The sequence below is a fragment of the Halichoeres trimaculatus genome, unplaced genomic scaffold (genome assembly GCF_033239565.1).
Source record: "Halichoeres trimaculatus isolate MK-OKI-2021-1 unplaced genomic scaffold, fHalTri1.1 fHalTri1_scaffold_12, whole genome shotgun sequence".
Lineage (NCBI taxonomy): Eukaryota > Metazoa > Chordata > Actinopteri > Labriformes > Labridae > Halichoeres > Halichoeres trimaculatus.
The window spans coordinates 7,842,177-7,870,160 of record NW_027437190.1 but is presented as its reverse complement, the minus strand read 5'-3'; the positions used below and the strand labels follow the sequence as shown (position 1 = coordinate 7,870,160).

The window sequence follows — 27,984 nt, the reverse complement described above, 5'->3', positions numbered from 1 at the left end:
AAATCTTTTCGGTGACCACCATGTTATCATGCACTAATCATCTTTTTCATTAAAGAAGGGGTGTTCTGCTTTCCCTTATTTTTTTTACATATAGATAAACTAACAATGCTGGATGTTCAGACTAAAAATGAGCAGATTTTCAAATCAGTTCATATGTTGTGGGAATCCCTGAATGCCTGTAAACTGATCAAAACTACTTGAAATCTTCACAAGACTTGCTGAAATCACAAAAGGGTCTCCTTATTGTCTAATGACACCTAGGAGGAGTGGGCCTCAAACACCAAGGTCTGCCCATGGCCCCACCCCTGACAGGCCTCCAGAAAGCTGGCCAATCAGAGGCGAAAGGGTTTGTGGAGTGAGGAGCCTTGAAAGGACAGCGGCTGAATCAAAGTGTTTAAGAAAGAGGCTGTAAATGATTTTTGAGCTGTAATCATGATAAGCTACAACAGAGGCACCAGAGAGACAGTATACAGCCTAAAAAAGCACAATACCCCCCTCTTTGAAAAAGATGCTTAAGTTGTGAAAGAAGCATGTAGAGTACAGGTGCACCATTGAGGACTTAAGTCAAGTTCAATTTTAACAAAATGTATAAATGCAAAAAAATGAGTCAATACACAGTAGAAAATTAAATTGGATGTGATGCATGTTTTGAGATTTAAATTTGAAATTTTGGGGGGGGGTTCTTTATTTTATTGTAGGCTATTTATTTGTTTTTGTTTTGTTTGTTTTTGTTGTTAAAATCAATGACGGGTTAATGTAGGCTGTTGAAAATCAACTGTATGTGATGTCAGATCATGTTTCTTTTTTAAAAAGTTGTTCAAGTAGGGGCAGACAAATATAAGAGACATTTCTCTTCATGCTGCTCCTTTCCTATCATGAATGTGTTTGTTTTAGGGTGTAATGTGCACCTATGTATGGATTTGGTTGTCAACTTTCATGTATGGAACAAATGAATGAGTAAATAAATAAATAAATAAATGAATAAATAAGTTCAATGACCTCAAGAGGGCTGGCCAATCAGAGGGAATGGGGTTTGTGGATCAAGGAGCCTTAAAGAGACAGCAGCTTAATCGAAGCGTTTCAGACAGAGGCTGGAAAAACAGTTTTCTAAAACACAAGTTTTAGAAAACTAGGGATTACTTGACCTGTAAATCATGTGAAGCTCTAACTATTTTTTTCAACTTCTTTCATGTAGAATACTGAACTCTGTGCAGATTGTTTTCCTGGCTGCTCAAGGTTCCTTTAATTGGCCCTCTGGGATAAATAACAATTTTTTTGAATTTGAGTTTAATTTGAAGGGGCACCAGAGGGACAGGATAGAGCTTAAAACAGCACAAAAGCCCCTCTTTAAGTAAAGGTTATACCTTTTTGTAATGAAAAATATTTCTTTGTTTCAGTTTATTAGTATTAGTATTAGACTATGCCTCACAGTGGCTTTTTTTCAGTGTCACTACAGTCCTCTAGTGATGACAGAGCTGTCTTTCAAAATGTTTATGCATCCTGGAGCTCAGGATTCTGTACAGAGGCTCCTGTGGATCTTGAAGCTTTTTCTTTGTACCGTTTTTAATGTCATTATATTGGTAACCAAATAGTTCTGTTTGACTTGCGACCAATAAAAGCAGTACAGTGGCACATGGTAGTGGACAATACACAGTATGCCTCACTCTGAGTATTTATAGTGTGAATGTAGTCTGCTTGGTCACCATATTCCCTTTCAGTACTTAAATTTGCTCTTTTCAGGATATATTATAATTGAATGGTACCATTCTCTGTATTATAAGTGTTTTATTACATAACCATTCCACATAGTCAATACTGCCAAATGGTATCATTGAGTGCTATTAAGCCTCTAATAAGGAGTAATGTTGAGAGTAAACACAGTGGCTGCACAAACTGTGAGAGCATGCCATATCACTTTGTCAGTCTCTAAATAAAAACCTTGGAAGCATCATTACTTTAAGAGAGAGAAGAAAAACTGTAGCCATAAGCTGTGGATGATTGAATTTTGGTAGTTATTTCAGGGCAACATGTCGTAACTGTGATCTTTATGTCTCCCTGTTATCAAACATCATCTGTTATATCTCTTTAACTGCGGGTCAGGTGCAGCAGAGCGCTAACGGTGAAAGGTGTCGATATGCTTTGTTAGCTGCAGGACTGTGGAGACTTAAGGATCTGTGCCGCGTTACGCTTTCCGATCACCGCGTCACCGGAATTGTTGCAGGCTGAGCCCATTCAGGTTAACATGAGATCGGTTAAATTAACACAGGATGAGAGGAAACGGGAGGACTTACAGTGAACTACCAACAGCGGGACTGAATGAAAGAGGAAAACATAAGCATAAGCTGCTGCAGGGGTGTTTGCACATGGTGAGCCAGAGATTGGTCTAAAATTAAACCTCACCATGGATGGTGGCACAAGAGCTGGATATTTTATTCACACTCCAGACACACAGCAGCGCTTAGCCCCTGGGCATCTTCAGTAACAAAGGCTCCGGTCTTATCCCACTCCACAGGAACCCAGGATCATCTGTTGTCTCCAAATAAGCTGTGCCTCTACAGAGGGAGGCTTTTTAAGTCCACCAATCACAGCCTGCTTGTTTCCTGTGATCTATCTGCATATTATGCATTTGAATTTACATTTTTTTAAGCAAAATAAGCTGAGCCAATACCGCAAAAACAGATTTTTAACTCATAGTTTTCATATCCTTTGACATCATCTTTCAGCTGGGAGCACAGCCTGTATAAACACAGAGGGTTTGTCTTTGTTCGATGGTTTGATACTTGTAAAGGAAACTGTGATCACTCCGCACTGAGTGACATGTTCATGAAATGAAGATAATGGAGGAGAGGAGGAAAAAAATGAAGATGATTAAAAACCGTTTTCACATTTTTCAAAGAAGGAGGGAAAATGTCATTCAATCGATGATACACATCCATCATGCTGTCACCAAGAGTCTGTGTAAAGTGGAGAAAAATGGGTGTTCTGAAATCACCACACATCACAAAATTGAACACACAGATAAAGAAATGAGTAAATAATCAACAAGAAAAAAACATTGGGTTTTTTCACCAAGACTAAAGGGAGAATCATTTTCTGTTTGCTCAAGTTTAAAGTCCATCTGTTTTGTCTGTGATGCAGGTGTAGACGTGCAGGAAAAGGACGGAAGTGAACGGAACAGTCTTTAAAGAGGGGGTATTCTGCTACCCCATATTTAAAACATGAGTATAAAGTAATAATGCTGGATGTTTAGACTAAACCTGTATCAATTTTTAACCTCTGTTCACATGTCGTAGAAATCCCAGAATCTGTCTAGAAACAGCTCAAAAGGGTCCATTCTAAAAATAGCAGAGGATCTTGGGTAGATCTTTATGAAACTTACTAAAATGATGAGGTCATCATCACATGAGGATATCCATTGGTTCATGACAGTTGGAGGGGCGGGCTTTAAACAGCTGGGGCTGTTTGAGCTAGCCAATCAGAGGGAAAGGGGTTTGTGTAGTGAGGACCCTTAAAGAGACAGCAGCTCAAGCAAAGTGCTTCAGACAGAGGCTGAAATTAAGTTTTTCTAAAACCATGTGAGAAAAAAATGGAATTTCTGAGCTGTAAATCATGAAAAGCTACTACAGAGGTACCAGAGGGACAGTACAAAGCCTGAAAAAAAGCATAATACCTCCTCTTTAAAAAGTGCAGACTTTGGGAAAGAAGTATTTGTAAAGTACAGTGTCTCAGTGCCATTGGTAAAGTAAAATGAAGTGAAAATAAAGGTTTATCATCTAATTAAAGGTCTAAATCTAGAATCTAACATGGCTCCTTTTACATGTTTACAATAACTATACCACAGTATGAACAGGATGTGTTAATTATCTGTACCCATCTCACTAGTGTGTACAGAGAAAACAACAATATAGAAAAATTATGTTCTTATTCATTAGTGCTGCATCATTAACCTAATTACAATCTCAAACACAATGTGAGAATCTGCAACTACACAATCACACAGAGGCTTGTTGTGATTACAAGTGAAGATATGTGGTGTGTAAATGTTTCAACCTCTCCTTTGATTGTTTTGAGACTGTTTGGTTACACCCATAAGCTGCACTGTCAGTGTGTGAGTGTAAGTGTGTGTAAGTGTGTGTAAGTGTGTGTATGTGTGTGTGGGGTCACATGACAAATGGTGCACAGGAGTGCAGAGTGATCAACATGGATGTCGATGAGCTTGAGCATAATGAGCAAGCTGACACTAAACCTGCAACGTCTGCTGTATGGAAATATGTTGGACTCAGGTGCTGCAGTGACAAACAGACAGAAATGCAAAGTAAGAGTCGCTAAGTTGAATAACACGACCAATGCACGTCTAAGACACTGCAGAAAACACGTTGTGTTCCATGTTTGTAAAGCTACGCGTCATATTTGGATCATATGGGTTCAAATGTCTGAATTTAACAAATAGCCAAAACAATAAACACACGTTACTCAGGCTTCATTGTCACTAAAAGTCAGCATGACTTTTCAGACTCTCACACACACACTCACACACACATGACAGACCCCACCTCTCTCCCCTCTCACTCACCACAAGCTTACTATCTTTAACAGATCAATGTCATAGATAACATGTATGACTGAGAGGCTTAAATCCTCCCACAGAGCTCTGCTGTTCATCCAACACATTCACAGACGCAAGGCAAAACTGTTGCTGCAGAAAACAGTTTGCGTTAAGTAATGTAAAAACTTTTATATTTTCCACAGAAAAACCCAAAGTTTAGAAAAGGTCGTGTTGCTTTTGCACCTCAGAGGGAAAAAATATTTCATGTAAAATGAATTTTAAAAATGATGAGTTATCTTGAAAACTGTGCTGCACAATCTTAAATTTCCCTCGATCAATAAGCAAAAAAAACCTAACACCATTTGATATGTTGCAATCACTAACTGCAGTTTTGTTCTTCATAATGGTCATTGCACAATTTCTGAGGGACTTGAGGCTCAACTTTCACCCAAGTCAGACTAAAGGATAACCTCTTGCCCCGTCCAAACTACTTTCTTCATTGCACGTCATTTGAAATCGAAATCAAGATAAATGTTCAATGTTACTTTGAATTTTCATCATCCAATTGCAGCTAAATTCATTCAACACACTGCTTTGGATCTGATCAGTCAGGGTTAAAGATGATTTTTACACATTCCTTTCAGGGAATGTATAACCCAAAATGTAAATATTTGGTTGCAAAGAAATTACTTTTTCAAATTTAAATTCCAAAACTTTTTGGCTATTTAAATAATATTTTATTTTGAGAGTAAAAATAGACTCTAAATGTTTGTTTGGGTCACAGTTTTATCATTGTGAAACTTTACAATGAATCATTTCTTGTGATAATCTTCACAAAGAAGGAAAAACTTTGATGTAATGTAAACCTTAAAAACCAAAAAGGCTTTTAAAAAAGGTCACTGGGTTCATTAGGTTGGACTGTGGTCTAAATTGCTGTCTAGAAATCATTCAGTAACTGTCACAAAAACACAAGATGAGGAAGAGGAAGGAGGAAGGAAGAGGAGGCTTGTCCTACACCGTCAGGCTGTGCAGACTCCTAATGCTGGTATGTTCACTGCTTTGGGTCAGTGCAAACTAGATACTGCTTGTGGATGACTAGTGGATAATTAATTCATCCTTTTCCCTGAGATCTATTGTACTGATAGATGAAAAATACATATTTTTTCCTGGATAGATACAAACATGACACATCCTGTGTGGTTTTAGAGCATAAACTATATCCTCACATGCTGGCATGAGATGAGTGAGGTAAAAGCGAGGATTTCAATGAGACAAGGGATGGGTACCTTTCACATTTGAAATGATACGATAGTGATGCCCAGTACCTGGCAATCGGTATTGGCACCCCAATTGGTCTGATAGTCCACTGATGGCTGAGGTGGATTTGGGGATAGTGGATGACCTTAATGTGGCCCTGCACACATGAGCATGTACACACAGCCTGACTGATATGAAGAAGTACACCACCCAGACCACCTCTGTGGGCAGACTGGGTGATGAATCTCAGCTCACACTGAGGTGTCTTCACATGTGTGTTCATATCACTTAGATCTGATATTAATGGTTGCCCAGAACAGGGTCAATATGCGTGTTTCCTCATTTGGCACTTCCTAAAGCACGAATACGCATGTGCGTCCTGCGCGTGCGTTGTGTTGAAATCCTTGTTAACACACACTCAAACACGCACGTACACACACTTAACTTTCCTTACAGCAGTTTAGATTTGGCTGTTTCACGCAGCTAACCCCATACAATCGAGTCTAGTGTTTTCAAGACATTTGACTGGAAATTACGTCCAGTCAGCAGTCAGCTGTTCACACACACACTCTGCTGTCAACATCAGCTGAGAGTGTGTGTGAAAGTCGCTGGTTCTGTTCAAATCCGACACGAAACACGGTGTCACACTTTTTCGAACAGTACCATGCGGACAGAACAATGTGACAAACCCGGTACGACCCCCAAAAGTAGAAAAAACAAAAAAAGAAAATCTAACTTGAGATGCTTTACAAGTTCCACACTCAGTGTCCATACATCACCGACAGAAATCACTACAAACCAAACCAAAATAACATACAAAATAAAACAGCTACACCAGAAATGTTCAGGCCGAATTTTAAAGTGAAGATTTATGTTTATTTTCATACCAATCACTTGTTTTATCAGGTCAAGTTAATTCGAAAAAGAGGAAACTTTAAAAAATCTAACTTTTTTCAAAGGGGCTTTGGCGCAACTCTGGAGAAAAGTGAGATCTCTAGATTGCAGACACCCACTGTCCACCTGAAACTACCTTCTGAAGGAATTAAATATTCAACCAACCTTTGTGAAAGTCTGTGATGTATTTAACCTCTATAGTTCCAGCATGGGGCTGTTGGAGCTGGACTTGTTCCTCTCCGGGTCCAGGCCACAGTCTCTGCACGATGGTTTCCCTCACAGCCCTGGCGCCGCTGCCCGTCACAGACAGCAAGAAGTCCATGACTCTTTAACACTTTAGTTATCAGCTCAAAAACAAGTAAGTCCCACTGCTACAAAGAGTGCAGTCATTGCATTAACGCAAAATCAGAAAGACGTGTTGGCACACTTTCCAATCTTAGAAACTTCTCACATCGTACACCACACATTCCTGAACAGGAACTACTCCACACACGTCAACAAGTGTCAGCTTTTCTCCTCTTTTTTGCGCCCCTGGTGGAGCAAAGTGGAACTAAAGCGCTTTGAATTTTGGAAAGGGCAGAGCTGTAATTCACGATACGGTCATTTTTTGTTTTTGAAATAATAATAATAAAAAAAAAAAATAAATAAATAAAAAAAAAAAATAATAATAATAATAATAATTATTATTATTATATGAATTTGTGTGATAACAACAACATAAAATTGGTCAAAAATAAACAAGTCATTACTGAAGTTGTTTTTAGAGTTAAATAAATAAAAATTCTAATTCTAAAAGTTATGATGTCAGTTTAGCAATAAAAATTAACCAATAACAAAATAAAGTAATGTAACACCCAAAATAACAATTCATCAAAACGTATGGCCTCACATACAAAACATTTTCACTACTGAGTTGTACTTCGTATTGAGTTGAATAAAAATGTAGTACAACATAAAAAGCCGAGCAAGAGTTTAAATTACAATGTCTTCTCGCCTAAAAAATGTCAAACTACAGGGAACAGGAGATGAAAAATAAAAAAGAGATAATTTAACCCACTTTCAAGAAATCAAAAGTTTTTATTGTCAATTTTCTACAAGGACATAAAGGAAAATCAAAATACTGTTCCTCTCTTCCAACAGTGTGGATTGAAAAAAATAGGTTACAAAATGTTACAGCAAAAAATATAGAAATTTGAAAAATGTTTAAAAAACATGAAAAAGTTTGAAAAATTTGAAAATGTAAGAAGATAAAATAAAATAAAATAAAATAAACAAAAATACAAGAAATCAGCCTACATACACAGTGTAGGTGGTGCAGTGTCATGACAGCCTAAGATATAAAGAGTAGATGAACAGTAGTGAAAATGATTTGTGAAGGGCAAACAAATTAAAGCTCCAAATTTTTTTTGTGCAATAAAACAAAACAAAAAACAGTTAAGGTAGAGAAATTGAATTTAGATTTTAATCAAACTATTGGCTCTAAGTGTTTACTCAACAGCTTCTTTATTCCCAACAGTCTGACACCACATTAATGCCACCAGTGTTATCATTTCTTTTCCAGTCACAGGTAATCTAATGAGGAACTTTTTTCAAACGTCACAATGCCATTACCACAGTGTAGATGTGGCACGTTATTATGCACTGATACCTAACAGCCGTTATCTGACCTGGCACATACAAAAGACCTAGATTTAACAACGGTGAGTCTGGGAGTGGTCTTAAGAGTCAAAACTGGCAATCTCCAGGATCGGAGCTCAGACACTACTTAAATGCTGTTGATGTAAGAAGGTAAGAACATACATGTGAAGTGTACTTCATGTCCAGGAGCAAAATCTGCACAAAAATATGAAATCTTTTATATATTTGAAGGTTTTTCAAAAAAGTAACACAATAATTACTTTCTGTGTTAACTAATATGATGACAGAGTAATTCAGTTACTGATTCAATTACTGTTTTGGGGAAAGTAATAAGGAACCATAAATAATTACTTTTTTAAAGTTTGCTGAACGCTGATTGCCACCAGGGTCACAGGATCAGGTTCCTTACTGAAAAAAATACTGGCTCAAAACGCACAGAGGTCTCTGATGCTTCCAAACACAACAAAGTGCAAGAAATATGCCCGCCTGTCTGTCTGTGTCTGCCCCTGTGTGAGTGTAAGTGTGTGTGTGTGTGTGTGTGTGTGTGTGTGTGTGTGTGTGTGTGTGTGTGTGTGTGTGTGTGTGTGTGTGTGTGTGTGTGTGTGCGCGCAGAGATGGAGACTTCAGGGTTTGATAGATGTTGGCAAAGTGATTACTGAGGAGACACTGCACAGACAGGGTGTTTGTCATTATGGGCTTCTCCAGTAAGGACAGGAAAACGTCGGTGGCAGTGATACGATACTTGCACAAAAAAGCACAGTAAGAAAGTTTTCCATTTGCACCATGCATGCATGCATTTATGAGATAACTGAGGAAAAAACTATGAATTAGAGCTCATTTTTCTCATTACTTCTGTTCAGGTAAAGGGTTGAGGAGATGATGATGATCAGAATTATTCCTCTTCCTTATGTCTTTTGCAGAATAACATTGAGACGCCCTTCATAATAAAAAGGTGAAACTTTACACTTTCCTGAAATAAATATCCTTTATTTTGTTCAGATGTAACTCTCACTACAGCACATACAGACCTTGCCATGTTTTATCTACTGGGAGGGCAGCTGCAAGAGAAAAAAAACATGAAATTTTCTCTTGCAGGCGTCCTCCCAGTTGATAAAACATGGCAAGGTGCCCTCTGAATGCCCTTCCAGAAGCAGTGCTTCCAGATACAGCTGAACGTTTTCAGCTAAAACCACCAGACTACACAGAAACTTCCATTTATACTATTTCAGTCAGACAACTCACGTTTGAATTGTTTATTTAGCAGCAAATATATTTTATGTTTGGTGTCCAGGCTCCGGCCTCATCACCCCTCACAATAAATTTACATGGTGACATTGAGGAGTGATGAGCAAACATACTGAACATAATCCCCCCCGGAGCCTGCAGGTGGTTGCTGGGGTGGTGGTGGGGGCAAAGAAACATGCAGCATTACAATCGCAGGGCAGCCAAGGCATTGACAGGCAGAGAGGGATGAGAGACTCCTGGTTTAAATAGACCGCCCAATTGAGAGAGTGTGATTGCAAGATGGTTATGACGTGTGAGACACGTGGTATGTGTATAGCAGTGCTGCTCGAGTTGACTGCCTGAACTAGCTCGCGGGCTCGCCCCATAAACGTGAAATATTTCCCTGTGTCACTTTATTTTAATGTGATACACAACGAGAGCGCACAATAACAGCCTGTAATAAAAAACAACAGCAGCAGCTAACATTCTTAGCATACTGACCTCAGGTGCATCTCCACCACCTTTGGACTGGACACTACCTAACAAACCCTTTAAAGAGGGGGTCATCATGCTGTCCCTTATCTTTAACATGGATATAAAGTAACAATGCTGGACGATTATATCAAACATGTTTAGATTTTTAGGCCCAAAAATATTCATATGTTGTAGAAAACCCTGAATGTGTTTGTGAACTAATAAAAACACAATCTGTTCTAAAAATCTTCATGAGATCTTCATGGGATCTTTACAAAATTGGTCAGAGAGGTGGGTCTCAAACACCAAGCTCTACCAATAGCTCTACGGGCCTCCAGAGGGCTGGCCAATCAGAGGAAAGGGGGTTTGTGGACCAAGGAGCCTTAAAGACACAGCAGCTAAAACAAAGTGTTTTTGACAGAGGCTGAAATGAAGGTTTTATAAAACACCAGGGTGAGAAAAAAAGGTTTTTTTTTTTAACTGTAAATCATGTAAAACTACTATAAGACACCAGAGAGACAACGCTGAATCAGTTAATAAGAAAGCACAATACCCCCTCTTTAACTGATTAGCAACGTTATTTACCCAAAGTTTATTAATTTAGTCATTCAATCAAAGGCTAAAACAAAAACAAAAACATATGCAATCGTAAGACATAGTCCAATTTCTTACATTTATTTGATTTATCTGGAGAGAGCACCAAAAAACACATATTTCCAAAGTATACTGATCTAAGATCAAGTAAATAAATATTCAATTATTGATGTAGCAGCTGTGTTTCTTGTCAACATAGCTTTTCATATATATTCCATGTTTACTGTTTTTATGAGGTTAAAGTCTCCGCAAAGACTATTTAATCAGGATGTAAAGAAATAAACAGTATTTTTTTTAATAGGATTTCTGTTTTGAATGAAACTACTTAGTAAACTGTTCATTCAAAAAAATAAAAGACTGAGTACTTCTAGTGTGTGAGCTTTGTACAGGTGAATCTACAATAAGGAAAAAGTCTCGTAAACACGTGTTTTATTTATCATTTCTTTATGTTATGCAACAGATATTGGTAAGTAGTATTGTTAACATAACAACAAGCAGGATCAACACTTGCTCTGGTATCAATAGATTCCTTAAGTCATATACCCTGACATGCAGATCTTTCTGCTATTGGCCTGTGTAAGCTTGAGCATGAAGTAAGAATGTGGAAATAAGCTCTGACTCAGCCATGTAACGACCTGCAGAGGACAGACAATGAGAAGGTGATGGCAGAGATGTCGTTGAGCCATTTGGTCTGACACTGACATGCTGCTGCAACCGGCTCTCATCGCCGGGGCGTCTCTCTCAGGACAGATGTACGGGGCAGCTAGTCGTGATCAATGACTGGTGGTGTCAGAGCAAGCTATTTTTAACCGCCAATTTCCACTACTCCCTTAGGTCATCTGTCCTCTGCAGATGCCTGTGCTGTCTGAGCTGCTTGGAGGAGCTGGGTGGCCCCGGTGAGAGATGACCACTGACTCAGGAGAAGGAAAGCATCCATCTCCTGCACAGAGATCTCTCCTTGAGTCTTTCCCCATCTCTGTATTTCTGTGAGGAATGCATCTCAATACTAAGCAGGTGTGATTATATTTGCAGGAAAACAAAGGCTGGGAAACAGGAGTGGGTTTTAAAGAGGAAGAAACAGGGAAAAGAAAGTGAAAGCTACTGGTGCTTTCCTCCCTGCTCTCGTACAGAGTGGCATGTTTTTCACAGAGGATGCAGACAGAAGGAGGAGAACAGAGGAAAGAACAAACAGAGGGGATCCAATTGGGTCCTCACACTGTTTGGTTCCTGATCATTCATCATGACTGTGGAGGATTTCATCCAAACTTTTTGACAAAGGGTCACAAAAGGACAGATTTCATTTATCTGTGGCAACCAAACATTTTAGTTTTGTTTCCACATAAATCAAATCTCTACAGCCAGGTTTATGTTGGAAAAGATATCTGAAATTATGCCTTGATTGGTTTTCTCATTGTTTAAGGTCTAAACACAATTAACAATATTCCCTTTCCTTCTTTCCTTCCTTAACGTCTCCAAACTTCTGCATGAGCTGCACTCTGCGAGTTCCTCAGAGTCATTTTGTTTATGCTGCAGTCCAATTTGTGATTACATGGAGGGTTACTCTAATCTCTTGAGAGAATATGCAGAGTCAAAGATGCTAAGATTAAGGCTGAGGCCAAAGACACTGGAGGTGACAGCAGGACAGAGAGTGAGGAAGAGAAAGGCAGTGGGCTAGGAGTGAAAGAAAGAGCAGATGAGAGATAGACCCTTCATTGGATTTGAACTGGTGCTAAAATGCCTCCTGGTGCTACGTGACCAGCCTTTACTAACATTGCAAGAAGTTTGTGGCTTATCTCAGCACACACAAACAGCTCTGCTGGCAGAGGCAATGTGGCATGGCTGTGGGTGCTGCTGTCAGAGCGTGACGGGTTGCTCTGACTCTTTCTTCTCTCACCCGTTTATTCCATCCCACACTTTTCCTCAGTCGCACACAATCTGCATCACTTTGCATGTGAGAAAGTAAATAGGACATTTCTTTTTGTTTGGGCTCCGTTTTACGTCTGGAACATGGCCGATGTCGACTGTTTTGAGGGGAGCTGAAGCTTCTGATGGTGTCTTCATCAAAAGACGCCCAATCTTATCCAACTCCAATCTATTCAGGTGGATTATGACCCCGCTCATTTACAGATCCCCAGACTGAGTTTAAGACTTGATTCTGATTGATCAAAAACCCTTCACAACAGTCATCGTCTCTGAAGAGAAAAACACCAGGGACGACCAGATCAGATCACAGGCTGAAGTTTATCATTTACAGCACAGTTTATCGATGTTTGTTAAAACTGAGGCAAACAAGTTTCTGACGGTGGTCTAAATTATGTAAGCTTGCGGTAAAAATGTCAACTTCTGTTTGGCACCGTTTGTGTTACACCCTGAAACTGTTGTCATGTAAACGGCTCCTCAGCATCAAATTCAGAAACGTTGGTTTCTATAATTATGCTAGATCTTTACTCTGAACAACATAGACACTGAATCTGTCCTGCAATCCAGGCATGGATGTGTTATAAAATGATGAATACGCTACATTTATATGATTCTTACTCAAAGCACCTTTACATTACATGTCACATTCACCCTTTCACACAGTCGTGACAGAAGCTGCTGTGTAAAGTAAGGGCTTCATTACTACTTGTTTTTACTCGTCACAAAGTTATCCAAAATAGTCAAGTAATAATGAGGCTGAAACCATGGCTCAAACGAACAGCTCAGGCATCCCACTGTGACATGTAACGCTTTTCAGAATACATAGTTTTAGCATTTTATAATAACATGATGTGGCAGTGCAGCTTTTCTCCTGAACGAAAAAGCTTTAAACATTTTTTTTTTTAAAGGGATGCTGCAGCTCGATGTCAGACGCCAAAACAACAGAGGTGAACAGATAAACAAAAGACTTGCACTTCATAATTTGGCGTCTTCTGTCCATAATTAAGCCCAATTATATATAAAAGTGATGTTTTATGTCACATTAGACCCTTTTTAAAAAAAAATCAAACTTAAGAAACTGACTGTGCTCCTTAAATTAAAGCCAAAACTCTGCTGTAACAACTTAAACACTACAATGAATGCACTGTGTGCCATGCATCTCTCACTAACACTGTCCAGCTTGCTTAAGATGTCTATCTTGCCATCTTTTTGGTCCATGTTGATGACTTGGAGCACTGGTGGCTGTCCACGACTTATGGACCTGTACCTACTGTAGTCGACTACTGAAGCTCAGTGAAAGTTCAGTCAGAAAGACCAGGTGCTCACACTCTTCCATCCATTCACTCACTATTTCCTGCTTTTCACTATCAGCTGACCAGGGGCGTGTCAGCTTTTCTCTCTATCCAATTACAGCGACTCAGTTTCAATCCTAAGCCAATCATCACATAATTTTCAAAGTTTAAATGTCATCTCTCCTGCTTGTCAGCTCTCTTTCAGGCGTACGCCATGCTGCGATGCTCCTCCCCAGTGTTCATCGCTCAGCTCTTTGCTCTTCAGCCTTGCAGTCCTCACTGAACCATCAAGATCCGGCCTTCTCAAGACTCTCACCACCACAAGTGTCTAGACTTCTTTAGGGGAAATATGTAATTCAGAGCGTCAGTGTACCCCCTGCACTGGTTATTCTTAACCAGGGGTCTGAAACCTGTGGCTCTGAAGCCTTGTGCGGCTTTTTGACTTCTTTGCAGCGGATCCTTGTAGCTTTAAAAAAACATTATCGAAATATGAAATTTTTTATTTTTCTTAAACAGGGTATTGAGCACTAATAAAAATCATGCTTTAACAATTTTCAAACTAAAAATGCATCACATCTTGCAACAAAACTTTCAACATTTTTTGAGAAGTTTTTTATTTTTTTAATTTCAATGTTTTGGACATTTTTCTAATTAAAAGAAAAAAAGGTTTTTCACATTTTTGAAAAAAAAAGAAGATTTTTTTAATGCAAATTTTAAACACTTTAAAGAATTTTGCAGTTTTTAAAAAATCATTTACTTTTGCAAATTAATGAAATTTTGGTTAATTTTTGAAATTTAAAAATTCTTGCAAATTTAGAAATTTTTTTCTCATTTTTATTTTTTTTTTTATATACAAATTTCAGAAATTCCCAATTTTTTAAATTTTTATTTAATTGAATTATTTGCAAATTCAGTTAATAAAACAGAATACTAAGACATTATACGTACAATCTTATAAACACAAAAAAACTTCCAATTCAGATAATTATTCACCAGATTCTAACTATGTGTAGAATTTTACACACTTTTTGTCTTTATTCTGAAGATTAAGTTGGTTTTGTGGCTCCTGATTGACTTTAATCTAGGAGAGCTGAGGCAAAATGGCTTTTATGAAATCAAAGGTTGCGGATCCCCGTTTTAAACTCCTGATGGGGTCTGACCACCAAAGACCAAAGACACTTGAGCATGTGAACATCTGGACCTTGAACTGAACCCACGATTTAAAAAAACTGACTCTACCACAGAGAGACAGAGGAATCCGGCACAGCTTCACCTTCTTCCAAGGTTGATGGAGAGAAAAACATAAAGTCTTAAAAAGGTCAAAACTCCAGAAACGCATAAAGTGAAGAGAATAACTTCATTCCTGAGCAACATTTGTGCTTTTGTAAAGGAAAGTAAACAGAGACAGACAACGTTTAAGCAGAGTGGGTTCACATCCAGTCATCCACAATCTTTTAGATTAAATTTCTTTAGACGACTGTGCTTTTAAAGCTTTTTAGTTTTACAGCATTAAGTCCATTTTGCTTCATTTCCTGCTCCTAAAATGTGCTTTTAGTTCCAAGGACAGCAGCTCACTTGTTGCAGTAAATTAAGACAGGGTTTGGGATGCAAAGTGATTCTTGTAACATTAGATAAAGTGGCCATCGCAGCTACGCACCAACAGATGCAGAAGTTACCACAATATAGAAATCACGTGTTTGTTTCTTGAGGAATTGTCATTGTCAGTGAGTGTATTCCACTGTGGCAATCTTTAAAACATGAAGACGTTTTCCTGTGGGAGAGTCTGTCGAGAGCCTGAGAAAACCGAGCGGCTTGCAGCAGCTTGAAGCGAAGCAGGATGATGTGGAGATGTGCGTTGCCTTGAGGGTCTCTCAGGTGCTCTTGCAAGGACCGGCAGCGTGCATGGATTAATTGTACGGAGTCAGCCAAAGACTTAGCTGAAGGATCCATGTAATGACTGCAGGCTGGAGAGGCAGCTGAGCTAATTGAGAAGGAGCATGAGGAAAGAAGGAACACTTGTTCTTCTTAGAAAAAGAAATGAACATCAAAGTGATCCTCCTGACAACACTGAGGGACATGAAATTTGATTCCAGCGCACTGAAGGTGTGACTGCAGTGCAGCTTGAAGAGGGAGCTGCAGAAATAGGCTGGCTGAAGTAGTTTAAACACAACGGCCATTCTGCTAATTGACAACTGGATGTAATCTGCTGAGCTGTCAGCTGATAGGGATCATCTGTGTGAGAGGATCAGGATCATCTCCTGGTGTTGGTACGCTGTGTTTTATTAAGTCCAAAGTCACAAAGCAGGAAAGTTAAGAACACTTCATGTTTGGATCTTTGGACAAACCTGATGGAAACACTGATTTCCTTTTCCAGCAGGAAGATGCTCCCACCCAGCACAGAGACTATGATCAAATGTTTTCCTGACTGATTGTTGAACTATGGTTGACAGGTGAGCACTGACCCTGACCTCAACCTCATCTATGGGCTGATGTCAAGTAGGAGATGAGAAAGATCCAACCCACCAAAAACAGACCAGCTGAAGGCCTCTGTTTGAGCAGCCTGGGCTTCACGACTGATCGCTTTCATGTCCCTCTGAAATGATTTAGTCATGTGAAGTAAAGGAGCATAAACCACGGATTGAGAGTAAGATTGAACATACTTCTCAGAGGATGAATGGTTTTGTTTTCTGAATCCTTTTACTGGTCTATCATATTCTGATTATTTGAGAAGTGGATTTTCACAATAAGCCAGAACCATCCAAATGAAACCAAATTAGAAAAAAAAAAAAATCACTCTGTATTCAACTCAACTCAGCTTCATAAAGCACTTTAAAATCAATCACAGCTGAAACACATTGCTGTACATAAAAGATGCTGCAGGTATATATGAGTATAGGTATATATGATGAATAAATTAACAAATAAATAAATAAAAAATAGGCAGTGAAATAATTGTTTCATTGCTCTTAAAAACAGTTTAAGAATAACAAAACAATTACTTAAAACAAACCATAAAATACCAACACAGGAGCAAAGTGTCAAGCAGGTTTTAAAGCCAAGGAATAAAAATGGGTTTTAAAACGTTTTCAGAAGATGTGTGGACAGGGAGCTTGTTCCACAATTTTGCAGCAGCAACATAAAAAGCTCTGTTCTCTCTGAGCTTTTGTTTTGACTTCAGTACTTTCAGGAGCAGTAGATCGGCTGACCTGAGGCACCGAGCAGGAGTGTGGAGGTGAAGAAGCTCAGAGAGGTACAACAGGGCCAGATCATTTAAAGATTTTAAAATATTTAAAAATTAATTATATTTCCATATTCATTGAACATAAGCGTGTATGATAGTTAACCTTTTAAAATCATGTGACAAAATGAAGAACTTTTGCCATTAAGGGTTGCTTTGGTTGCTCACCATCATTCTGTACAAAAATGTATATTATGTTACTTTAATTATCACTCTTGTTACTGTTATTTTACTCTAATTATTTGCAATGCAAAAGACATGCTGGCCTTACTTTTGGTTGTCTGTTCAACTGTCTTTTTGACAATTGTTGAGTGAGGGGGCAGATACTCTAAGATTTTTCTTCTTTCTGCTCCTTTTCATTCAATATGAGACTTATTCTGTTTTGTATTGTACTTCTATTTTTATGTTATTAAGAATGAAACAAAGACTAAACTAAACTAAACTTTTTCATGATAGTCTAATTCAAGGGTTCTCTATTGATGCCAGAGACCAGCGACCCCCCTGCTGTGGAACTATATGAACAGACCAATCCAGAAACAAGACAAAACAAAAACAAAAAAGGCCAAAGATATTTCCGTAGCTGACTGGTAGAAAATGAGAAAATGAGGTCCCTTTTGAGCATACATTGTTGTTTCTTTATCTGTTTCCACTGATAAGGTTGTTATCCTGGTTTAGTCAGCTCGAGGGTCTTGAACAAAGAAATGTGGAAACAGATCAAAGATTTTCTGTTTGTTTGGTTTTATAATAAACTCAATATTTTTTTCTTCATATTTTTGTAAGTAGTGTTTGATTTTGTAGGTGTTTTGTGTCTGTCCTGGGGAGCCCAACATCACCTCTGGGAACCACAGGTCTAATGTATTGGGATTAGGGATGGGTACCGAATTACGTACTTTTATAGGTACCGACCAAATTCTGTCAAAAGTACCAGGTACTGATTCATGTTAAATCGAAAGGTACAATTTTCAGGTACCTGGATGCATCCTTGTGACTGTGAGGCAGTGGAAGATTAGGTGATTTTCCATACTGGACATGAACACAGCATTGCAAGATTACATATTGACAAATAAATATGTATAGTTGAAAAAAAAGATGTATTTTACTTTTAACCAAATGGATATTTTTTACCACATAAACACAAAAAAGAACCGAAAAATTGGTACTGTTAAGTACCGGTACCAATTGCCAGGTACCGGGCATTGGTACTGTATCGTTTCAAATGTGAAAGGTCGCCATCCCTAATTCAGATGGGCCCGAACAGGCACCCAGAAAAAAAACAAAAAACAAAAAAAAACACTTAAGTGGTTTAAATGGTCTCGTAGTTTTCCTGATTTATTTGGCTTCATTTCTAAATAACTGAATTGTCTCCAAATTATTCAGTGACTTCACCCTCCTGTCATCAGTTAGCAAGATTCACACAGTTGGCCAGATCTAAATAGACAGAATATTGTACTTTTTCAGCCTTCAAACTAAAGGTTAGCCAGTGAGAGGAACATTTAACACTTCCAGGAAATGCAAGGTGGAAGGATGTATCTTCATCTCCTCTAGAAATAGCCACACAAAACATGAGATTTACTCCACACCAGCGCTGAAAATGCATCAATATGTTTACAGTAGCTTGAGCTTTATTGCCTCTCCGACAAGATGTGAGTACAGAGTCAGCTTCGCCCCTTGAGACAATTAAATTAAAGAAGCTACGGAGGAACGCTGCCTGCTGTGAGAGCTTAACTGTAAACAGCCTGAGTGATAAGTTCTCATGTGATCTCGAGCTGCTGATGTTGAGCTGCTGCTTCACGCTGGAAATATACTGTAATTGGTTGGAGCTGCTTAAAATACTAGATCTATATTTAAACTCTGAAAACAAACACCAGAGGTGAAGAAGCAACAAGACATCAACCTGAAATCCGTGGCCGTGATCAGACATGAAAACTATGGCCTCTGTCAGATCTATTGAAGAGCAGCTTATGTATTCTCTGCCATGAAAGTGCAAACAAAGCAAGTCTTGGTGGGATGCTGGAGCGGTTACTGTATTGGTCCCCTGGCACTGGTTCATCCCCTCTGCAGGGGAAATACAATGAATAGCTAACAGGGGAATAATCAGTCAGAGGACAGCAGTGGCAGGCCGATCGCTCCTCACACCGTTCTCTTTTACATTAATTATGTTCACAAAACAGAGGCTGGTGATGCCTAATACACTGTGCTCTCAATAAAAAATGTGATGTGAGGATACAAATGTTTTATCAGCTCAGATTCAGTATGACAGATCAATAATGACAAAACTCAAACATGATTATTTGTTATAAAAACAAAGTTTGTACAAAAACAGCTAGCTCAATCTGTGCCCTGACTGTGTAAAAACAGGAGCGCCGTGGTTGCCCCACAGTTCTCCCCGTGGAGGATTACATGATAAAAGGCCCAGGCTGCATCCAAGGTTGGTGCCACTCTTTGTAGCTGTGTCCATCTATCCTTGAGACAGATTATCCTTCAGCTCCCACACTCGGGTCAGACACGCTGGAAATGCATTAGGTGATAACAAGGTAGAGTGTAAAGATGGAGAGAGTGAGGCTCCAGAGGAGGTGGAAAGAGGATGGAAATGTGGAAAAGTGCAGCACAGCAGCTGGGGAGCAAACTGGAGGGAAAACAGGACCGGTTAAGTGGCTGTTTGGAAAGGAAATAAAAGATATAAAATGCAGGATGAGAACGTTATGTAATCAAACTGCTGCTAATTGCCCTTGTTGTCGTTCCTAAAGACTGTTAAGCTGGGAGGACATTCAGTCCCTGTTTGTCCTTACATTAGCAGACAGGCCTCACTGAGCTTCACGACACAAACTGGATGTTTGCCTCAATGATTAGAAGCATGTTGGGACATGGATGCTGTCAGACAGACGTACTAAATAGAGCCACTGTCAAGCATCGCTTCCTTTAAAGCAACACTGCAGGCATCTGAGGCATCACAACAACTTCCTCCTCCTCATTCACGTCTCTTTCTCCTCATTTCCTTTCCTTCATGTAACCTTTCTTTGCTGTTCCTTCTCATCTTTTCATCTTCTTTTTAATCCTCCCTTCTCTTTTCAGTTTTTGGAGTTATTTTCCTTTCCTAGCCTCCCCACACTTCCTCACTCCCATTTTATCCATCGTTGAGCTCTTTCCCTCTAAGGAAAAATTAGACATGCGTGTTCCTTGTTTGCTGCATCATGTGTGATTATATTTGTTCCAGTGTATACTCTTTTCCATAATAAGCTCTTCATTCAGACTCACTCTGACAGCTTTAAACCTTCCTCTTCCTCTTCCCTTCGTTTTTTTTACTGCCTCCCATCTCTGCTCTGCAGACATCCGCCTGATTGATGACTAACTAAACGCTGACTCTTTAAAATAGATACTAACTAAATGCTGACTCGCTCTGAAAAAGCAGCACATTTAATGCAAGAATCTATGCCAGTCGTTGTGGTTTGTGTCTCGTAAGAGACTTGTAAAGGTAAAATGTCAGTGGTGAAGATGCTGTGTGTCTCAGAAACTGTTCTGGCTAAAGACAGCTGAGGATCACAGAGTCTAACTGCTAACCATTCACTATAGCATTGGAAAAAAGAGACAGCTGGCTCAACACAACTAGTATTTGCGAGTGTTTTCTCAGATCTCAACACAAAATGACCTTCTGCAAACATGAAGCATAGATGGACACATCTCCTTCTGGCAGCAAACTCAGGGATCTTACTTTATTCCTCATGAGCAATGACCTCCCGTTCACTAATACTCGTGAGTTTGTCTGCTGCTTCAGATCCACCATGGACTTTAAAAGGAGGGGTATATTTCAGGACTTCTTCTGAGGCCATGCCCTGGTAGACTACGCAATACAATTTGGTTCACTGTCCTGCTGGAAGGTCTAACAACACCAAAGCTCCAGCTTCCTCACAGGTGACATTATCTCTGAGAATTTTCTGATACAAGGTTGAATCCACCTTGCCCTCCACATGCTCCAGTGCCAGGAGAAGCAAAGCAGCCCCAGAGCATCCCAGAGGCACTGCCATGCTTTACTGTAGGCAGGATGTTCTTCAAGCATCTGCTTCATTCAGCTGATTCATCAGCCCGAAAAGTCCCAGCTTCTTTTTTTATCACTTCCCAGAACAGAATAAAGAAAAAAAATGTGGCTTGTCTGTGGTTTTAAGCACACTGGAGCTGACTTTTCTGATTCTTACGGGTCAGTAATGGTGTGTGTCCTTGATTTCTACCATAGAGACCTTCAGTGTACATATGTGCCTTACGAGACAAAATTAAACCTTAGAGCCTTGCTGCTTGTCTTTTAAGTTCTTTTTTGACCACCTTTTCCTGAGGGATCTAGTGACAGTGGTTGATCAAGGTTCAAGGTTATCTTTATTATCCCTGCAAGAGGGCAAGTTGTCTTGCAGTCAGCAGCAAAGGAAACACACACATGCTGTACATACAGACTGCACTCGACAGACAAAGAAAATGAACACAATTTGGTTAGTTGTTTAAGAAAGTAATAGCAGCAGGAACAAATGAATTTCTTAGTCTCTTTGTCCTGCATGCTGGTAGGCCAGACGGTAGCAGTTTAAAGGCCCCAGACAAGGGATGACTCTGGTCTGCCCGGATAGACCAAGCCTTTTTTTGTCACTTGGCTCTGTATAAGTCTGAGAGGTCAGGGAGCAGGGATCCTATGATCCTGGCACACACCTGCAGTTTGTTGCGTTTTTCAATGCTGAGTGACCCGTATGCAAAAAATTAAAACCGATTCAATATGGCAATATAGCTCCCTCTCTACGCCGTGTACAGGTAGTGTAGTCACTGGGGTTTAACTGAAAACTTGTGAACTATGTTGCCACCTCTATAACCAGGAACATTCAGTGCTTTTGATATCGTTTCGTTTTAATTTCCTTGTTTTTGCCAAGCAATGATGTCTGAACTCTCTGAACACATCTCGTTACTTGCCCATACTCCGAATGTGGAGTCAAACATCACAATCAAAAAACATTTGATGTGCTATGTTTCAAACATATTTGAGGGAACTTGTGAATTTGAGTGGTTACATCAGGTACGCTTAAAACATGGCAAGAAAAGTGGAGGTTTGTGTTGAAATTGGAGAAAACATTTGCAAATATTGTCAATCTACGTCATTGTTCTTGTTTGGTATTTTTGTATTGTAAACAGCCCAAAGTTTGTCAATTTTGCCGATTAACCACATTCAAAATAGGGGTTGAATCATTTTGAGTGCAACTGTTGAAGTTGTTTGTAATAAGTTTTTTGTACTGGTAGTTTGACCAGTGTTCATCAGGGTGCTGTCAGGGCCAACTAAAAACTCATACATTTTAATTAAATGATAAAGAAACAGGTTAATACTTTGAGCTCATTTCACTGCAGTTAGCCTGTATGCAGCCTCTGTATAATGATCTGTTAGCTTTTCAGATTTCTGCACAGATATTAAGGAAACAGCCTTTGCCTTACAGACAAACGCTGCATGAAAAAAAAATCTTGGCTAGAAGTTGTTAAACTTCACCAGAGCTACTGAAAAGTTTTGATCCTGTCCTGGAGGATCATTCTGCAGAGCGTTGTCAAAAAACAACTGCTGATGATTGAGATGTGCTCTGAGATTGGTCTGATCCGCTCATATCTCATCATGTAACACAACAACATAAATGGTTTAAAGATCTCTCCTCATATGATGACACAGAGGCTTTAGTGTGTATGTGGTTTTACTGGGTCAACACTCGCTAAAGCATAGGATTAACAGTTATGACTCACACTCCTGCAGAGGCTTATGTCATTTGTTATGTTGTGGTTTAAAGCCATATAAGCATCAGGTCACGGCCTTCTTTCATAAATAGATATCTGAACAATTGACTTCAAACCTCGGGTCCAAAGAAATCAGAGTACAAACTGAATCCATTACTGAGATAAAGGCTGCAGAAAAAATGATCAGGGTAACGTCAGCAGGTCTATGGCATCAGTGATGTGCTGAATCTTCTGAGAGAAAATTTGATTCTTGCTCCAGACCATAAGATTCAGGCACAAGGTCTTGTTTGGTGCTGTAACCGCATATTTTCGCAATGTGTAACAAATAAAAGATTACCTTAAACAGTCTAGGCCAACTAATGCCAGAAGTCAAACATCACTTTCTGATCACCACAGGGAGCATCCCTTCACTTGTCTGTGAGGGAAAGATACAGTGCTACAGCTAAACATTGTTCCACTTGCAACTTTCACTGTGATACTGACAATATTAAGAGCTGACTGTCAAGAATTTACAGCTAAAACACAATCCCTATTTTTCTCTCACTAGTGTTTTAAAACACCCCTTATTTTAGCCTCTGTCTGAGCAGCTGTTTACACGACAACAGTTAAAGGATGACACACAAAAGTATTGTTGCATTTTGGTCGCTCATTTACACAGAAACGTTGTTTTACAGTGAGATCCTACATGTAACCATGGCTGTATTGTTTACATGTAAACTCAGCTGCTAGCAGCCTGTAGCATGCCAATGCTAACTGGTGCAAGGCCAGATGTTTTCCCACGAGGTGAGGAGAAGGAGGTGAGGACGATGTGCTGGTTCTTAGGTTTGAGCTAAGAAGTGACGACACTGACCTGTCCTTCCATCCATCGTTATGGGAACGTGAGATCTATCTCCAATAAAATGGACGAGCTAGCTGTGCTAACTCAGCAACAGAGGGAATACCAGAGAGCAGAGTAGCATCATGCTATTCACAGACATGGCTAACGAAGCCAACATCAGACACCAATGCCATGTTGGAAGAACTTCACCTGCTGTGAGCAGACAGGATCCAGGAGACAGAGACTGAACAGACTGCTGAAGAAGCTCAGTCCTGGACCCTGTGGAGGTGGAGGCTGGCTGAACTGGAGAATGATGGACAAGCTGTCAGCATCTATCTTCTTATGGACCTTTTTGCACTTTCTACACACTTTCTTACTTTTGTTTTCTTGATTGCTGCTGTGACTTCAATTTTGTTGTAAATGCTACATTGACAAAAAAGTTCTATTCTATTCTATTCTATTCTATTCTATTCTATTCTATTCTATTCTATTCTATTCTATGTTGTGTAAACATGGCCTAAAACACTTCCTATTTAGCTGCTGTCTCCCCAAGGCTCCCCACTCCACAAACCCCCTCCCCTCTGGTTGGCCAGCCCTCTGGAGGCCTGTGAGGGGCAGACCTTGGTGTTTGAGGCCCACCCCTTCAACACGCCATGAACTAGGAAATCCTGAGGGCAATGCTGAGTAATGATGATGTTAGATGGACTTTTTTGAGTTTGTAGGATTCAGGCCAGGGTCTGAAAATCTGAACCAGTTTAATATAAACATCCAGCATTTTTACTCTACATCCTTGTTTAAAATACGGGGAAGCTTATTACCAAAAAATGACAATCAATAATGATCATACCAATCTCCACTTATAACACCAGAATTCCTCAGGATGTATTCTTATTTTTTGTATTAGAAATGTCTGGCAAAGACTGACTTTTAGATTTAAGAAATTTACAACTCAATTTGGCCAGTTGGACGGAATTTTGATCTGTTATTTGTGATTTTATCATCAAAAGTCTGGTTTATGTGCAGCCTCAGTGTTACCTATAGAGAACATCAAAGGAATGGATGAAGAAACGTTTGTTGACGAGTGTTTATTTTGAGTTTTTATCAATGGGGTGGATTTTTTAGCTGTTTCTGATCTTGAGAGATCATGTTGAGCTCACTTACATTATCTCCCATTGTTGAACAAGTTATGTCAACATGGTTTTTCTCATTTAATCAGCTTCACACTAGCCGTCACATTCACCCTTTCATACAAACAGTCACACCCTGAGAGCTTGTTTCTTCATGGTTATTTAGAGATCAGAGTCTTGCTTCAAGGACGCTGGGACCTTAGGACTCCAGAGGTCAGGGATCAACCCGACAATCATTTCTTAGAGAGGCTGACAGCTTCACCAAGAGGTTACACCACCCTCTTAGCATTTCTCTCACAGGTGAAAGCAAATATTTTCTCCTAAACTCAGTCATGTAAGTCAGAAAACTGCAAATGCAGGAATTCATACGAGTTTAGGCATGCAGCTGAGAGATGTAACCATGAGAGAGTGCCGTTCAGTCTGCAGGTCAACCCCGCCCCCTGTAGCTTACCTATAGTATATCCTCTCTTCAGCTCGCCACAGCGGGGGCTGCGGTGGGAGTTGGTGGTGTTTTTTTCCTGCACGGCAAGAATGCTGGTTGTCTTGGCAACAGGTGCAGCAGCCTTGTTGGGGGGTGAGGCTGGCACCAGAGTTGGGGGGCAACCTTGGCTGGAAATATCCACTGACTGAGACTTCTTCTTCAGTCTGCAGGGAAACAAGGAGACAGAGAAACATCACACAGTCAGCCATGGAATAAAGAAACGCAGATCGCTGTAGATTCATGCCTTTGGTGAAAGACGTCAGGGAGCTGGGTCACAGAAATGTTATTCTTCTTTTATTACTGAGCAGCGTGTACGTGTGGAGAAAAATCAATAGACTAATCACGCCCTTGTTGAGGTTGTATGAATTAACATAAGTGTGCTCGCCTGCTGAAGAGCATTGGCTACAGTTAAAGAGGTTAAACAATGTCAAACTTACACTTTTGAGGAGAGATAGGAGAGTTAATGATATGGCTGAAGACTGAGGAGCAACTTGGTGCTAAACGATGTAACCCAGGGGTTCCTGCTCTCTTCAGCCTGTGACCCCCTGCTGTGGGATTACTCTAATGGAGTTATCCATAAACCGACAAAATACACAAAAAACATCTTGAGATATTCACTTTAGCTGTAGAAAATAAGAATACCTATGTGCATATCTTGTTGGGTTTCATTAACTATTCTACTGCCAATGATCCAGCTCTAATCCTGACTTTGTTGCCTCGGGGGTCTTTAATGAAAAAAAGAAAAAGTGGAAATAAGATCAAACATTTTCTGTTTGCATGGTTTGTGTAAAATCTAATTTATATTTTGTTTATTTATTTTTAAAATCATGGATAAAATATGGATTTGTAAATAGTTTTTGATTTGGAAGTCATTTCATGACCCCCGTATCAGTGTTTGGTGACCCCACAGAGGGCACTGACCCCCACTTTTGGAACCACTGATGTAGCCGATGTTATTTGGTCTGAAGTGTTGATAATTCGTCAGATATTCATCAGTCAGCTATATTTGATTTTTAAAGTTCTTTCTAAACAATATGGTGTAACACAAAGAGATACACATGAAAAAATAACATAATTTGCCCCCAAGCTCTGTCATGTCTAGGGATGGGTACTGAATTAGGTACTTTTATAGGTACCAAATTCTGTCAAAAGTACCGGGTACCGATTCACGTAAAATCAAAAGGTACCATGTTAAGGTACCTAAATGCATCCTAGTGACTGTGAGGAAGTGGAAGAGTAGGTCAGTGGATAATAATAATAATAATAATTATTATATATATATATATATATATATATATATATATATATATATTTTTATATAAATAAATAAATAAATATATATATATATATATATTTTTTTATATAAATAAATAAATACATACATATATACATATATATATATATATATATATATATATATATATATATATATATATATATATATATATATATATATATATATATTATTATTATTTTTTTTATTATTATTATTAAACAAATTACTATTTTTCACCACATAAAAACAGAAAGTTCTGGAAATTGGCACCGTTGAGTACTGGTACCGATTGCCAGGTACTGGGCACCGGTACCGTATTATTTCAAATGTGAAAGGTTGATCGCAAAAAAGAAAAAGTATTAAAATGAAATAGAAATAAAAACAAAGGTTTCAGCCTGAAACAGACTCAAAAAATACAATCAGATATTGATAAAAAGGGGATCCATTGGACATATCTATTCAACTCAATTCTATGCTAATCTGTGTTTACAACAACCGTGTGTGTACACTGTCACCAACACAGGCAGTCTGTGCATTTTTGCTAAACAGAGCTAAAATATCATGAATGAAGAAAACCAGAGCAGCTCAGCAGTTTGGGAGTATTTCACAGCTGTGGAAGTTTGAGATTTACAGTTGAACTGTAACTCCTGTTAATATTAGAGATTTAGTCAGCACCCAGTCAACACCCATTTTCTATAGAGTTATAATACAGTCTGTTTCATTCGTTTTTTAATTGATTTTGGTTTACAAAGTTAGAAAATCCTGAAGTTGCCAAAACCTGACTCTCAGTCTCATCCTCACATTTAGTAATGGAGGATGTTAAATTAATGCTGGTAACAGATCGGAAAGGTCTAAGTATTGGCTGATCCAAAAGCTCAGGTATCGTACCATGTTAGGACTTAAAAAGCCATATCGGTGCTTCCTGAGACAAAATCCTTTATTTCAGACTTCATCTGTCCATTTTCTCTTCCACTTCTCCCTCTCTGGAGCTGGAGCTTATCCCAGCTGTCACTGGGTGCAAGGCGGGGTACATCCTGGACAGGCTGCCAGCCTATCACAGGGCTTACACATTACGGCGGCCACACACACACACTCACACCTACAAGCTCTTAAGAGTGACTAATCAACCTGAGGAGCATGTTTTTGTGCTGTGGGAGGAAGCGGGACAGAGCTCACGCGTGCACAGGGAGAACATGCAAACGGCACACAGACAGGCTCCACAGCGTGTGCACCACCGTTCAGCCCACTACTTCAGAATCCCAATCCATCATCTTTGTGGTCCATGCATGTTTCAGGCACCTTCAACACATGTAAATGTGTCCTTATTGCTGCACACTCATGGAAACCAAAATGTCTATAAATCCACACACAGGCACATCATAAAGGAAAGAAATAGAGACAAAAAGCTGCTCCAGTGAAAACTTGAATATAATTAAAGAGAAAAATGTCTCATCAGAACACACT

At 39.3% G+C, this 27,984-nt stretch overlaps 1 protein-coding gene across 3 annotated transcripts in view; it reads right to left on the bottom strand.

Annotated features, from left to right (window-relative positions):
* The window catches only part of oxr1a (oxidation resistance 1a), a 206,098-nt gene that overhangs the window by 65,621 nt on the left and 112,493 nt on the right, over window positions 1–27,984 (bottom strand). For 2 of the 3 annotated variants that reach the window (XM_074682802.1, XM_074682804.1), the window contains exon 3: window positions 25,215–25,408. In XM_074682802.1, the coding sequence (XP_074538903.1) occupies window positions 25,215–25,408 (194 nt within the window). Of the gene's footprint in view, window positions 1–6,862; window positions 7,192–25,214; window positions 25,409–27,984 lie in introns of those variants that run through there. The other variant, XM_074682803.1, reaches the window with a different exon arrangement.